This window comes from Vombatus ursinus, unplaced genomic scaffold, assembly GCF_900497805.2.
Source record: "Vombatus ursinus unplaced genomic scaffold, bare-nosed wombat genome assembly UNPS02014820.1, whole genome shotgun sequence".
Classification (NCBI taxonomy): domain Eukaryota; kingdom Metazoa; phylum Chordata; class Mammalia; order Diprotodontia; family Vombatidae; genus Vombatus; species Vombatus ursinus.
The window spans coordinates 17,210,117-17,223,296 of record NW_020954598.1 but is presented as its reverse complement, the minus strand read 5'-3'; the positions used below and the strand labels follow the sequence as shown (position 1 = coordinate 17,223,296).

The 13,180-nt window shown below is 38.8% G+C and overlaps 1 protein-coding gene across 3 annotated transcripts in view; it reads left to right on the top strand.

Annotated features, from left to right (window-relative positions):
• The window catches only part of ADCY1 (adenylate cyclase 1), a 334,238-nt gene that overhangs the window by 256,985 nt on the left and 64,073 nt on the right, over positions 1-13,180 (top strand). For all 3 annotated transcript variants that reach the window (XR_003566882.1, XM_027837234.1, XM_027837233.1), the window contains exons 9-11: positions 8,797-8,991; positions 9,299-9,396; positions 12,196-12,280. Coding sequence is in view for 2 of the 3 variants with exons in the window: in XM_027837234.1 (XP_027693035.1) it covers positions 8,797-8,991; positions 9,299-9,396; positions 12,196-12,280 (378 nt within the window). In the remaining variant the exon portion in view is untranslated. The remainder of the gene's footprint in view (positions 1-8,796; positions 8,992-9,298; positions 9,397-12,195; positions 12,281-13,180) is intronic.

The following is a 13,180-nucleotide window of genomic DNA, read 5'->3' as shown; positions in this document are numbered from 1 at the left end:
GATCTTGTCTTCAAATCAAACTCTTGGGCCTTTTCTCCTGAACAGTTGTGAATATATGACTTTCTTATGCTACCATAGCAGGTGATTGCACTCATCTTCTTTAAACCTTTGTGGTAAAACTCAAACTGACCTATGCCTTCCAATAAAACTATGGAAATCCTCACAATCATTGCAAGCTAAGTCACTGTGCACTGGTACTTTTAAAACAAGGTGGCAGCAGCCGGTGGGGGGGGGGGCAGTGATGGGAAGGGACAAGGATGGTCTGCATCACTGCAAAGGTCTTCAAAAAGGTGCTTAGTCCTGGGGAAGCATAGGAGAGATCTTGGTTTAGAGCTGAAATGGACTTATGAAATCCTCTAATCCCACTCTTTCATTTTGCATTTCAGGAAACTGAGATCAGAGAAATAAAGTGTCCAAAGTCATACAGATAGTAAGCAATATATCAGAGAATGGGACCTAGGTTCAGCTCATAGGATCATAGATTTAGAACTGGACAGAAACTTAGAAGCCATGAAATCTAACCCTTCTTAATTTACGGATGAGAAAACTGAGTAACTGACAGGTTAAGTGAATTGTTCTGGGTCACACAGCCAATAAGCAATTTGAACAAGACCTTCTTTCTTCAAGTTCTGCTACAACCTTCAGTATTCATGAGGAAGCCAACTAACTCAGCCAACTCCTTTATTAGTTTCTCTAAGGTGAATGTGTGAAGCTTCTTTCCATTTTAATGGCTTCTGGTTTCTTTGATACTGAGAATGTTACTATCAATGCAGTTTAGTTTCTCTAAGAGTATCAACTTGGTCATTGTACAAAGATTATATAATTGAGTGTCAACAGTTAAATTAGTGTTTCTTAGTCAGCCTAAGAACTATGCGATGGCCTTACCACCCTCTGCTCCTATGTCTTGTATCCCCACTACCAGTATTGCTGAAATGCAAGGAGAGTACTCAGACTTGAGGGCCATTGTGTCCAAAGGGATGAGAAATTGCAAAATGAAAAATTCAGAAATGTTTGGTCATGTAGCAGGGAAAGAAATATAGGAGCAAATCCAGGAAGTCACAAGGAGCTGGAGAGAGAGGAGAGGAGGAGGAAGCATCAACAGAATTTGTGGTTTGCCTGATGACCTGGGGCCCAAAGCCTACTTTTAATTTTATTGTGCTTAGATTGGACCAAGCTTATTAAAATGCTCTGGGGCTGTAGCTAGACTATTACGAGCCATAGTAGAAAAAGGCTAAATAAGAAGTGTGGTATGGTGAAAAGAGCCCTAGATTTGAAGTCAGAAGAATTGGATTTGAATCCTAGTGGTAAAATTCGCTAGCTAAGTGACGTTGGTCAGTTTCCTATTCTGACTCAGTTTCCTCATCTCCAAAATGAAGTTAATAATACTTGTACCATCTACTTCACAGGGACATTGTCAGGATCAAGTAAGAAAAAGCTTATAAAATACTATGTAAACCTTCAAGCAGTGTAGACATATGAGTATTGTTAATGTATTTCTATCTCCGTTCCCTTGGAAAAGGCTCTTATAGGCCTCACCTTTGATTAGAGGATCAAGGTTATGACCACTTCTGTGCATGTCAGACTTAGCATTCAGATGTGGATAATGGAGTCAGGGAGTCTGATGAACTAGAAAGCCAGAATGTTTGAGAGGACATCGACATTGAATCAATCAATCATCATTCAACAAGCATTTGAAGTTCCCATGCATGATAGTAAGGGTTTGTGTGGAGAGGAAAACTATGAGCCAGGTACTGGACTCATTGGGAAAGGAAGGAGAGGGTCCTGAGGGTTGACAGATGACAGTGGTAAGGATATGGATATAGGAAAGTTTTTTAACCTGAGGTCCATATGAACTCAAATGGGGGAAAAATTCAGCTTTATTTTCAATAATCTCTAACTGAAATTTACCATTTCCTTGAATTATAATTTTAAAAATCAATATTCTGAAAAAATATTTTATAGGCAGACTGTTAAAGGGATCCATCTCTCTCTCTCTCTCTCTCTCTCTCTCTCTCTCTCTCTCTCTCTCTTTCTCTTTCTCAAACACACACATACTCATGTTAAAAACCTTTGGGAAATAACAGTGAAGAGCAAGGAGTCTTTTACTTTTATTCCTGGCCTATTATTCCAAATGTTACCAGTCTAATAGTGGAAGAAAAGGTGCTTCTAACCCTTGAAACAGTGTCCAAAAAGACATTGTTTTTGGCAGGAAGTCAAGTTTCCATGAGTGCAAGGACATGGAAGGTAGTATCAGAGAACAGGGTCAAAGGCTAAAGAAAGTTTGTTAACATAAGGATAGCATTCAGGGAGAGGAAAATGTAGCAGAAAGGTTAACAGAAGGGGAGGGTAGACTTGGATGGAGATTGAAGAGCAGTAGGGCTAGGATGGATTGATGAGAGTGAGAGAGTAGATACCAAGAGCAAATAAAGGGGAATCACAGGGATTAGGAGAGGAGAAGTTCAACATTTGTTAGGCATAGGATGATAAAGTGTCATTTGAGTGGTGCTATTATAGTCACTGAGTTCTGTAGACCATGTCATAACCCCTTTCCCCATTCAATAAACCTCAGAGATTCCCACCACCTACAATATCAAATCTAAAATTCTCTGATGTTTAAAGCCCTTCATAACTTCGATTCCCGCGCCCCAACCTTTCCAGTCTTCTTACATCTTAAACATTCCTTTACTCTTTGATCCAGTGACACTGTCCTCCTTGCTATTTTTCATATTAGACATTCCGCATCTCGACTCTGGGCATTTTCACTGGTTATCCTCCATTCCTAGAGTGCTCTCTTCCTCCTGGTTTCCTTGACTTCCTTTAAGTTCCAGATAAAATCCCACCTTCCACAGGATGCCTTTCTTAACTGCAGTGCCTTCTTTCAATTACTTATTTCCTACTTCTCTTCTATAATAGCTTATTTGTACATAGTGATCTGCATTTTTTCTTCCCCATTAAATAATAAGATCCTTGAGGGCTAGGATGATCCTTTGCCTTTCTTTGTATCCCCAGCCTTTTTAGCACAGTGCCTAGCATACGGTAGGCACTTAATAACTGCCTATCGACTGACTAAGGGAGAATTTGTTTTTTCAAATGCCTGGGGAAAAGGGATATCCATCTGAGCATCCGAGGCAGTAAAAATACCTGATTATTGGATTTTCACATATGTGAATGGAGGAGCCTATTCTTAGCTCCCAGTGATGGCAGTTCTGAGGTCCCTTGAAGGTCCTTTAATATCTTCAACTCCAAAAGACTTGGGACCTCTGGTAGTTGTTCTTAGACCCCATTTCCACAAGTCCTTTTAGTGTTGTTTCTGGCTCCCAGAGACTTCAAAACTAAAATGTCAATCATAGAAAGAAATTCCCTATTGCCAGAAATTCACAGATTTAAATCTTCACCACCCCTGAATTTCATAACAAATATATTTTTTTCAATGTCAGCTGTCACCAAGGTTATGACCTTTTCCTTGGGTTGAATAATGAACACATCCAACACAAATAGAAATGGAAATGATTGATCTTATCGAGCTCAATGTGCAATTAGATTATGAGCTGTGTGACTTGCTACTAGGGGAAAATCCTGGAAATGAATGTTCACCCCTAGAGCTTTTTTCCTGCCTTATTATCATTCTCATTTCCTTTCCCTTTCTATAGATTGCTTTTAAGCTTTTTACAATTTCTTGTCTTTGTAGAAAGGACTGGGTTGACAGATGGAAAGTAGCCTGTTTTAAATAGGTGGTTTACAGGCAGACACAAAATAGGTTAATACTTAACACTTCAACTTTAGAATGTGGCACACAGGAACATATATACACTTATAATGGGAGGGAAAGGGGAAACCCTAATGAAATGCTTAACTATGAAGCTAGTTTTATTTTTCTCTCTTCCCCTTTGGATTTCTGTGCATATGACCCACTGCTCTTTACAATCAGAGATTGCTTTGATAGATAGTATTCTAACTAAAGAGCAGGGAGAGCAGCAGAAGAGAAATGGAAGAAAGCCAAAGGGATCTAATTATTCTATCTCCAGTTCCAGAAGCCAGAGGCTATTGGGTGATTGTTATAAATCTACTCTGAAAATGGAGGTACTTCAGATACCAAAGGTCTCAGATGTTCTTTTGCATGTGAAGATGATAATAATAACATGCATACTACCTACCTTACAGAAGTATTATGAAAAAAGAGGGCCCTAATGTTCTATAGAAATGGAAGCCATTATTAAGGAGAGAGAAGTACTGATGGATATTCTAGTCCAAGAACTATAACTTTACATAACTCTCCAATATCAAGGGTAGCAGCAACAAAGTGAGGCTAGTGGTTGGACCCAGAGCCTAAGACTTCTAAAGCCACTAACTCCCTCCCATCTACTTCTTTTTCCTGTTGATTTTTTAAGTAGCACCTTGGAGAACCCTTTAACTCACCTGGTAGACCCCTCAGATTCAAGGTGTTTTATGTGTCTAAATCAGGGATGTGCTGAAGTCAGCTTATATTTTCTTGGGAATCGTGAACTATTCAGTGAGTATTTACACCTTGGAAACAGGAAAATATTTGCAAATCAGGACTTGATTTATGGTTTTGTTGATTATCTAGATTTAAGGGAAAATGTAAATAATGCAGATCAAACTTAATAGTATGTCATTCAGAGAGCCAATTGTTAAACATGTATAATTGCACCACTGGTGCAATCTCCTAAAACCATTGCTCAGAACTCCTATTGATGTGCTTGCCCTTAAGCGGTCATCTAGAGGATCCAATTAGTTCCAAGTTAAAGCATTTAATGAAAGAGCATAATAAGATAAGTAACAGCAACCCACTTCCCTTGTACAATTGGGGTGCACTCTTCTACACATATACACTCAAATGTAGATTTACCCAGCTATCACGTCCCGAGGACAATAGAGAGCATATGTAGGGGGCACCTGGAGTGAGGTACACTGTAGGGCCCAAGAATTTAGAACTGCTGACGTCTGCTAGTGGTGGCACCTCGTGTTCCCGCTAGGCCTGCTGTCTGCTGATCTCCTCCTGTCCTCTGGATACTGTTGCTTTTGGCCAGTCAGCCTCTTCTGGAAGCTGTTCTGCTGAACACTGCTAGCTCCTTCTGGACACACTCTGATGAACACCCCTTTACTGCTTTGCTAGATGCTTCACTGATCCGTGGCTCATGTTGTAGTTTCTGTCAGATGCTACTTGACTGAATGCTGCTCACTTGGATTCCCTGCCTCCAGTTTCTGGATCAACTGAAATCCTTTGCTATGTCTTCCTTGAGAGGAGTAGATGCCACCATGATCTTTTAGCTTAAATCCTACAGACTTTTTCTTTATTTTTTTAAATAAATGGCAGAAACCCTTGCCTGGGATTAAGAAAAGTCTTCCCTCATGCTCTGTTTTGTCTTGTTTTCTAAGAGTTATGGTTGCCAAACCTCGAATCTCCTCAGCAGGAGATTCTCAGCTATAGGCACCATATTCATTAGAACAAATAGCATGGTTTTCCCAGTAAACTAATGGCCATCATTCAATCTTTTCTTTGGACTCAACTTCCTGGTCCCTTACCTTAGGATTTCCATGAGCAATAACAATGCTCTAGCTCATGGTAAGTATTCCATATGCCTCCCAATCTCAATCTTTCAAGGTTAGGCTATAAATCAGGAAAACGGTTATTTATCTAATTCTCATCAAACATTTCTGAGAGTTAGAGTTCCCTGATTTTCAAACCTTAAGCCTTTTTTGTTTTACCACAAAGCTAAGTGGGTAAGGAAAGGCAGATACAATGCTAAGTCCAGGGGACAAGATCATTATTTCCTCTACTTAGCCCCATTTGTGGCATTTCTGTAAGTAAAAAAAAAGAGGCCAGTAAAAATGCTTGGAATGACTTTGAGACATATGGTTCTACTTAAATACATAATTTGATGTGGAAGTGATAGTAGAGTTATCTCATCCATTTCTACCTTCCAATATACCAAGGGCTTCCCTGGTTGTCAAGAGTTAAGTTTTCAACTCAGCCCCAAACTCTCTGACTGCAGACAAGACTCCGGGTATACCTGCATCTATATATCTACATCTCTATCTGTTTGTGTCATCTATATTTATATCTATATCTACATCTACATCATCTATATCTATATATAATTGTTGTTCAGTGCCAGGTTGATATTAAGGTAACAGTATTTTTGCCAGATAGATAGTCAGTTTTGCCCAGATTTATTCATTATAGTGGTTTCCTGTTTAGTTAAAGAAAAAAACATACAACCAAACATGGGAGGAAAAACAAGAATCTTCTGCTGTGGGAAAAATAAAACAGAACAAAAATAGAAACAAAAAAAATGAAACTCCAAATAGGAGAGAGCCTTTCCTGTAGAATGTAACTGACTCTTGAGATAACATCTTCTTATCTTTGTTATTTCAGATCACAAATATTTATTGAAAGGTTTCTATCTGCTAGGAACTAGGAATAGTGGGGTAAAAAAAAAAAATGAAACAAAACAGGGGCAGCTAGGTGGTACAGTGGATAGAGCACCAGCCCTGGAGTCAGGAGGACCTGAGTTCAAATCCAGCCTCAGACACATAACACTTACTAGCTGTATGACCCTGGGCAAGTCACTTAACCCCAATTGCCTCACCAAAAAACAAAAGCAAAAACAACAACAACAACAAAAAGCAAAAAAAAAACAAACCAATAAGGCAACAAGCATGTATGAAGTGTGGACTATGTTTTAGGTACTGTGTAAGCACAGGGCAAAAAATACAAGCAAAAAGAAAAGCTGTCCATGCCCTCAAGTAGCTTACATTCTAATGGAGGAAGATAATACATAAAAGGAAGCTGTGATAAAGGTGGGAGGTAGGGGTAGGTACAGACATGGAGGCAAAGTATCAATGTCCAGAAAGTCAGAAGCAGAGCCAGGAGAGGAATGAAGGTCATCTAGCACAGGCCCTTTCCCAAGAAGGAGGCCCTAAGAGGGACTAACCAACGTGGGAAGAGGGCCAGAATGATGGAGAAATATTCCAGGATGAGAAGGCCTCAGGGAAGGACGGATGTTCTAGAGTGAGGAGGTCCCAGGTGCTAAGGGAAATTCAATGGAGACATGACAGCTGATGCATGGTACTTAGGAAGCCAAGTGATACTGTGGATAGAGCACTGGGGCCTGGAGTCAGGAAGACCTGAGTTCAAATCTGGCTTCAGATGCCTACTAGCTACATGACCTGTGCAAGTCACTTAACCTCTGTTTGCCTCTATATCTTCAACTGTAAAATGGGGATGATAATTGCACCTACCTCCCAGGGTTGTTGTGAGATAAATAAAATAATAATTGTAAAGAGCATATTGCTGACACGTGATAAGTGCTATATAAATGTAGTTATCATTATTACTATTATGATTTTTATTATGGTGCTTAGCACAAAGCCTGACATATGGCAAGTCAGAGAGAGAGTTTTAACTGGATCATAAATAGCCCGTGGTAAGAAGGTGGAAAGGAAGGGAAAGGGGGAGCAGAAAAGGAAGAAGAGATGGGGGGGAGACAGAGAGAGAGAGAGACAGAGAGAAAGATGTAAGAAAAAATGGGAAACTAGCGGGAGCACTTAGTTTTGACAAGGGAGAGGGACTTTCTTTCTGAGACTTGAGGGAAGAAGGAGATGAAAGAAGTCACATTCAATAATTAAATCAACTTGTGATCTCACTGGGGTAAGTGTGTCCTCCACTGGTCCCCATCACAATTTAGTCATACCCTTTCATCTTGTCTTGATCATGCCCTGGCATACATTTTCCTTAAAGAATCTACTCAATATACTAGAGTTCTTCCTTCCTCAAGCAGCTAGGTGGTGCATTGTATGGAGACTGGACTTGGAGTCAGGAAGACCTGAGTTTCTCAATAGTCTTATGACCCTGGGCCAAGTCACTGAAACTCTTCTAGCCTCAGTTTCTTCCTTTGTAAAATGTGGGTGATAGTAGCACCTACCTCACAGGATTGTTGGGAGGATCCAATGAGTTAACATCTGTAAAATGCTTTGCTAACCTTCAGGTGTTCCATAAATGCTAGCTGTTATTCTAATTCCTTTAGGTCTTTTACTCTTTCAGGTATACCAGTGCAATGATCTGGCTAGCCCTCTCTTATAAATGACTCTCACTTTCTGACCATCTGGGTTATCCATTGACTCTCACGACTTCCTTTAAAATATTTCTTTCTCAAAGCTCATGAGGAAATGGGAATGGCATACAAGAAAATGATGCACTAATAAGACATCATTGTCAACCGAAGTCTTAGAACAGAGAAATGCCCATTCACCTTTGTTATGGAGGATGTGTTGCCAAACCTAGTTTTAAGATGGGTGATCTCTAGATTACATGATCCATAACTCCCTTCTGACTCTAAATTTCAAGATTAGATAAAAGCCAATCATATTTTATGATCCATGACAGAGCTTCTCAGTGTTGATACTTAAATATTTATTTGTGCCCTCAACTAAACATTTTTTTGAAGATACCCATGTTAATTTCCAGGTTGATTTCCAGTCTCTTCTGGATTACAGGTTTGTTTTCATACCAATGAAACTGGTATAGAAACTGGCTAGGGTTCTTTTTTTCCAACTGACACTAATATTGCCATTTATGCCAGATGCCAAGATCATGTAAGAAATTATCTTCATAAACTGTATAACTGATCCTAACAAAGAAACTTCAGCAAATATGGTTCCTGCATGTTTGATGAGAAAATAAACACATGTTCTGTCAAATGAGGTTTTTTAATATGATTTTTTTTAAAAAATCAAGGTTTTGAACAAGTCTTTTTATTTCCATTGATACTACAGAGGAGAGCATTAAGGACAGCCTCTGAAAAACTCAGGAATCGATCCTCTTTTTCTACAAATATTGTATACACCACTCCAGGAACTCGAGTTAACAGATACATCAGCCGTTTAATAGAAGCCCGGCAAACAGAGTCTGAGATGGCAGACTTGAATTTCTTTACCCTACAGTACAAACATAAAGAACGGGAAGAAAAAGTAAGTGACTCCAGTTTAAAATTTTGAGCTCAAGACCCTACATGAAAGTTTCTTGATATTTAGGGCTTGGTTTTTATGATTTATCTGGGTTTTTCTTTTTGCTAATAAAGCAGATTTTAAAAAGGGTTTGAGGAATAAGGGAAGATGTTTTTCTTTTAACATTTTTAAAATTCATGAGATAATATAGCATTTTTATAAACTCCCTTTATCAATATTATTGAGGCTCTGTTTCTCACTGCATACCTCTCAGATGAATGTTTGCAAGCATCCCCTCAGCATCTAATTTCCAACTTTTCTCCTTCCACAGTATCACCAGCTTCAAGATGAGTATTTCACCAGTGCTGTGGTCCTTTCACTGGTTCTAGCTGCCTTATTTGGCCTTGTCTACCTTCTAATAATCCCACAGTGAGTAGCTTTTCCGGCTTTAATATAGCTGAAAACCTTGTTAAATATTCTGCTCCCTTAATCCACTCCTCCCAATCAAAGATTAATTACATTGACTGTGGCTTTACTTTCTCAAGTGAACCTTGTGACTCCAAAGCAATAAATCAACATTGGGGAAAACAATTAGGTTGAAAGATTTTGTTAATGCCTTTTATTTCAAAATGGACCCATATGTGACTTAAAATTTTTAATGTAAACATTTTTCATTAAGAAATATTTTTAAATTCCCTGCTAAATGTTTGCGTGTTTCATATATTAAGAAATATAAAGAAAAACTTGAATAGCACTGGATTGCCTGCAGGATCAAATACAAAATGCTGTTTCGCATTCAAAGCCCTTCATAACCTAACCCCTTCTTACCTTTCCAGTCTTTTTACACCCTGCTCTCCAATCAATGGCCTCCTGGCCATTCCAGGAACACTCCATTTCTGAGCTCTGGGTTTTTTCTGTGGCTATTGTCTGTGCCTGGAATGTTCTTTCTCCCTCCTCTGTTCTGTATATGTTGACCCCCCTGGCTTCTACCTACTAATCTCCATGACTTAAGTTTCAACTCAAATTCCATTTTTTATAGGAAGCCTTCCTTGATCCCTCTTAATTCTAATGTCTCCCTTCTGTAAATTATTTCCTATTTATCTTGTATATAACTTGTTTTGTATATATTTGTTTGTATCCCCCATTAAATTGGAAAATTCTTGAGGATTGCCTTTTTTTGTATTCCTAGCACTTAGCACAATACTTGGTACATAGTAGGTGCTTAATAAATATTTATTGATCATAAATAATGAGTAGAAAGTGTTTGGAAAGACAATTTTCTTCCTAGCTATGCTCCTGACTGGGAGACACTGGTTAGAGGCCTAAAATGAGTGGCTTTGTACTCTGTTTGCCAGTATTTTCATCTATAACGAAATAGCACCCTTTGTTCCCAGTGGTGTGAGAAGATCTATATGGAAAAGGCTGGTCCGACCACTTATTAGGGGTGGAGCCTCAGGCAAGACACTTTTCCCTTATGAATCACAGTTTCCTCATCTCTATGATAATATTACCTCTGCTATTTACCAGACAGGGTTGCTTAGAAGATTAAATGAAATATTGTACATAAAGCATTTTATGTAATATTAACAGTTAGCATTCATACGGGGCAGCTAGAGGGTACAGTGGATGGAGTGCCAGGCCTGAAGTCAGGAGGATCTGAGTTCAAATTTGGCTTTAGACATCTCCTAGCTGTGTGACCCTGGGCAAGTCACTCAGCCCTTTTTGCCTCAGTTTCCTTGTCTGTAAAATGAGCTGGAGAAGGAAATGGTAAACTCCTCCAGTATCTTTTCCAAGATAACACCAAAATGAGGTCATGAAGAGGCAGGCATGACTGAAAAGCAACTGAACAACAACAAAAGCATTTATATAGTACTTTCAACTTTGCAAAGTGCTTTACAAGTATTATCTCATTTTATCCTCAGAACAATTCTTGGAGTTAGATGCTATCATTATCCTCATTTTACAAATGAGGAAACTGAGGCAGATAGAAGTTAAGTGACATGCCCACACAGCTAGTGGCTAAGACTTCATTTGAAAATAGGTCTCCCTAAACCCAGATCCAAGGTTCTATCCACTGTGCCACCCAACTGCCTATAGAACTTTTTTATCTATGCGAAATTGTAAAACTCAAGTTATTATTACTATTATTGGGTGGCAGTACAATATAATGGTATAGAGAGAAAAGAGGGCTGTCCTTTGAGGAAACAAGACCTAGGTTCAAATCATGCTTAAGAAGCACACTTTCTGTGTGACCCTTTGAAAGGCACTTAAACTTTATATGTCCTAGGCAACACATTAAGATTGCAAGTTAAAGGAAAGATCTGATCAACTATGGAGGAAGGGAGGGGATTTCCATAGACTCCAATAAAATCATAGATCTAGACCTACTTTTTAAAAATTATGATTATACTCTACCAAGACAGATCACAGCCCCTCCACAACCTAGTAGTTGGTCTTCTTAAATTATTATGGCCGAAAAACTTTTTACCACATGTTGGCCAACCTTCTGGTGATTAGCTGATCCGTATTTGTACTAGTCTGGGTCTTAGATAATTATCAACCAATCAGCAAGTATTTATTAAGCTCCACACATTATGTAAAGCACCAGGGATACAAACTGAAAGAATGACAGACATACAGTGTATCATTCTGTTAGCATAGACTTTGAGAACCCAAGGTCATCTCATCAATTGAGTTCAATAAGCATTAAGTACCCATTGTGTGTCATAAACTATTGTGGGCATTGGAGATTAAAAAAAAGATATAAAAATTAAATAGTCTGTGTACTTTAAGCTAAAGAAGGAGGTGACATTTGAATTGAATATTTTTCTTTTTCTTTTAAAAATTGAATTTCTCTCTCTTATTGAGGTTAGAAGCATAGTGTCCACTCATGCACCCAATCCCACCACTGATTGGCTCAGGAGCTTACTGACCTGGGTCATTTCCCCCCTCCTTAGACAACCTAATACACTTCCCCCAGGGGCTCACTGTATGGAGGCCAAGCTTAGTGCAAACACCCACTGTATCTCAGAACTCCAGAGTTCATGAGATCTACTGGCCTCAGCTTCCAAGGGATCTGGGATTAGAGGCCTCTGTCATCATGCTTAGCCTTAAACTGAACCTTAAAAGGAGTTAGGGAAAAGAACATGACAAGAACATACATGGAGAGAACAAGTATAGAAATGCTCACATGACTGAATCAATTCTCTAATGCATTTCTCCCCCTAGGAGTATCATCGTCCTGGTTCTCCTGGTCTTCTGCATATGCTTCCTAGTGGCTTGTGTTATGTATCTACACGTCACACGAGTTCAGGTATACACATGTTCTTTGATGTTTTATTAATTGTTTCAGTGATTTTGAACTGTCAGCTGAAGAGACTTAGTAGAGCTTTCCCAGATTATGCATGCAGTCAAATCTAAGGGGAAGTTGAGGGAGTTATCTATATGCCAAATCAAAAATATCTTCATCTCCAAAATTAGTGGAGAGGTTGATGTACATCAGAACATTCATAGCAACAATGTTTGTGGTAACAAAGAATTAGGAACAAAGTAAATGTCCATTGGTTGGGAAAATGGCTAAAGTGGTACATGAATGTAATGAAATATCACCGTTCCATGAAAAATGATGAGTATCAAGAATTCAGAAAAAAACATGGGAAGAGAAATGGAATAGCAACAGAGTAAAGTAAACGGAACCAGGAGAACACTGTACACAGCAATGGAATTGAAAACAAAGGAAACATTAATGATTCAGTTTGTCTTCAAATAAGGGATGAAAAAAGGCCCCTCCATCCACTTTTTGGTTTTTGCACAAGTAGAGGGCAATGGTTATAGAATATTACATTTATTGTCATACTGAATTGATGTGTTGTTTAATTTTGCTAGATTTCTTTTTCTTTTTTTTCTTTTTGGTTACAAGGAGTATTGCTGAGTAAGGGAGGGAAAGTGGGATGTTTAGAAATGAAGGTGAGTACAGAAGATATCAACACAATTAAACAAAAATAAACAAGAGGGCTGGACCACACGATTTCTAACGTCCCTTCTAGCTCTAAATCCTAAGATCCTCTTTTCTCCTAACAACTGTCTACAATGACCAAATTCATTAGGGATTTGTGTTCTACTTTTCCAATTTTCTTGATCTTTGACCTTGTGGGATTCTGGAATAGAACTGAACATCTGAGCTCCATGAACCTCTCAAATGTCTTCCATGGTA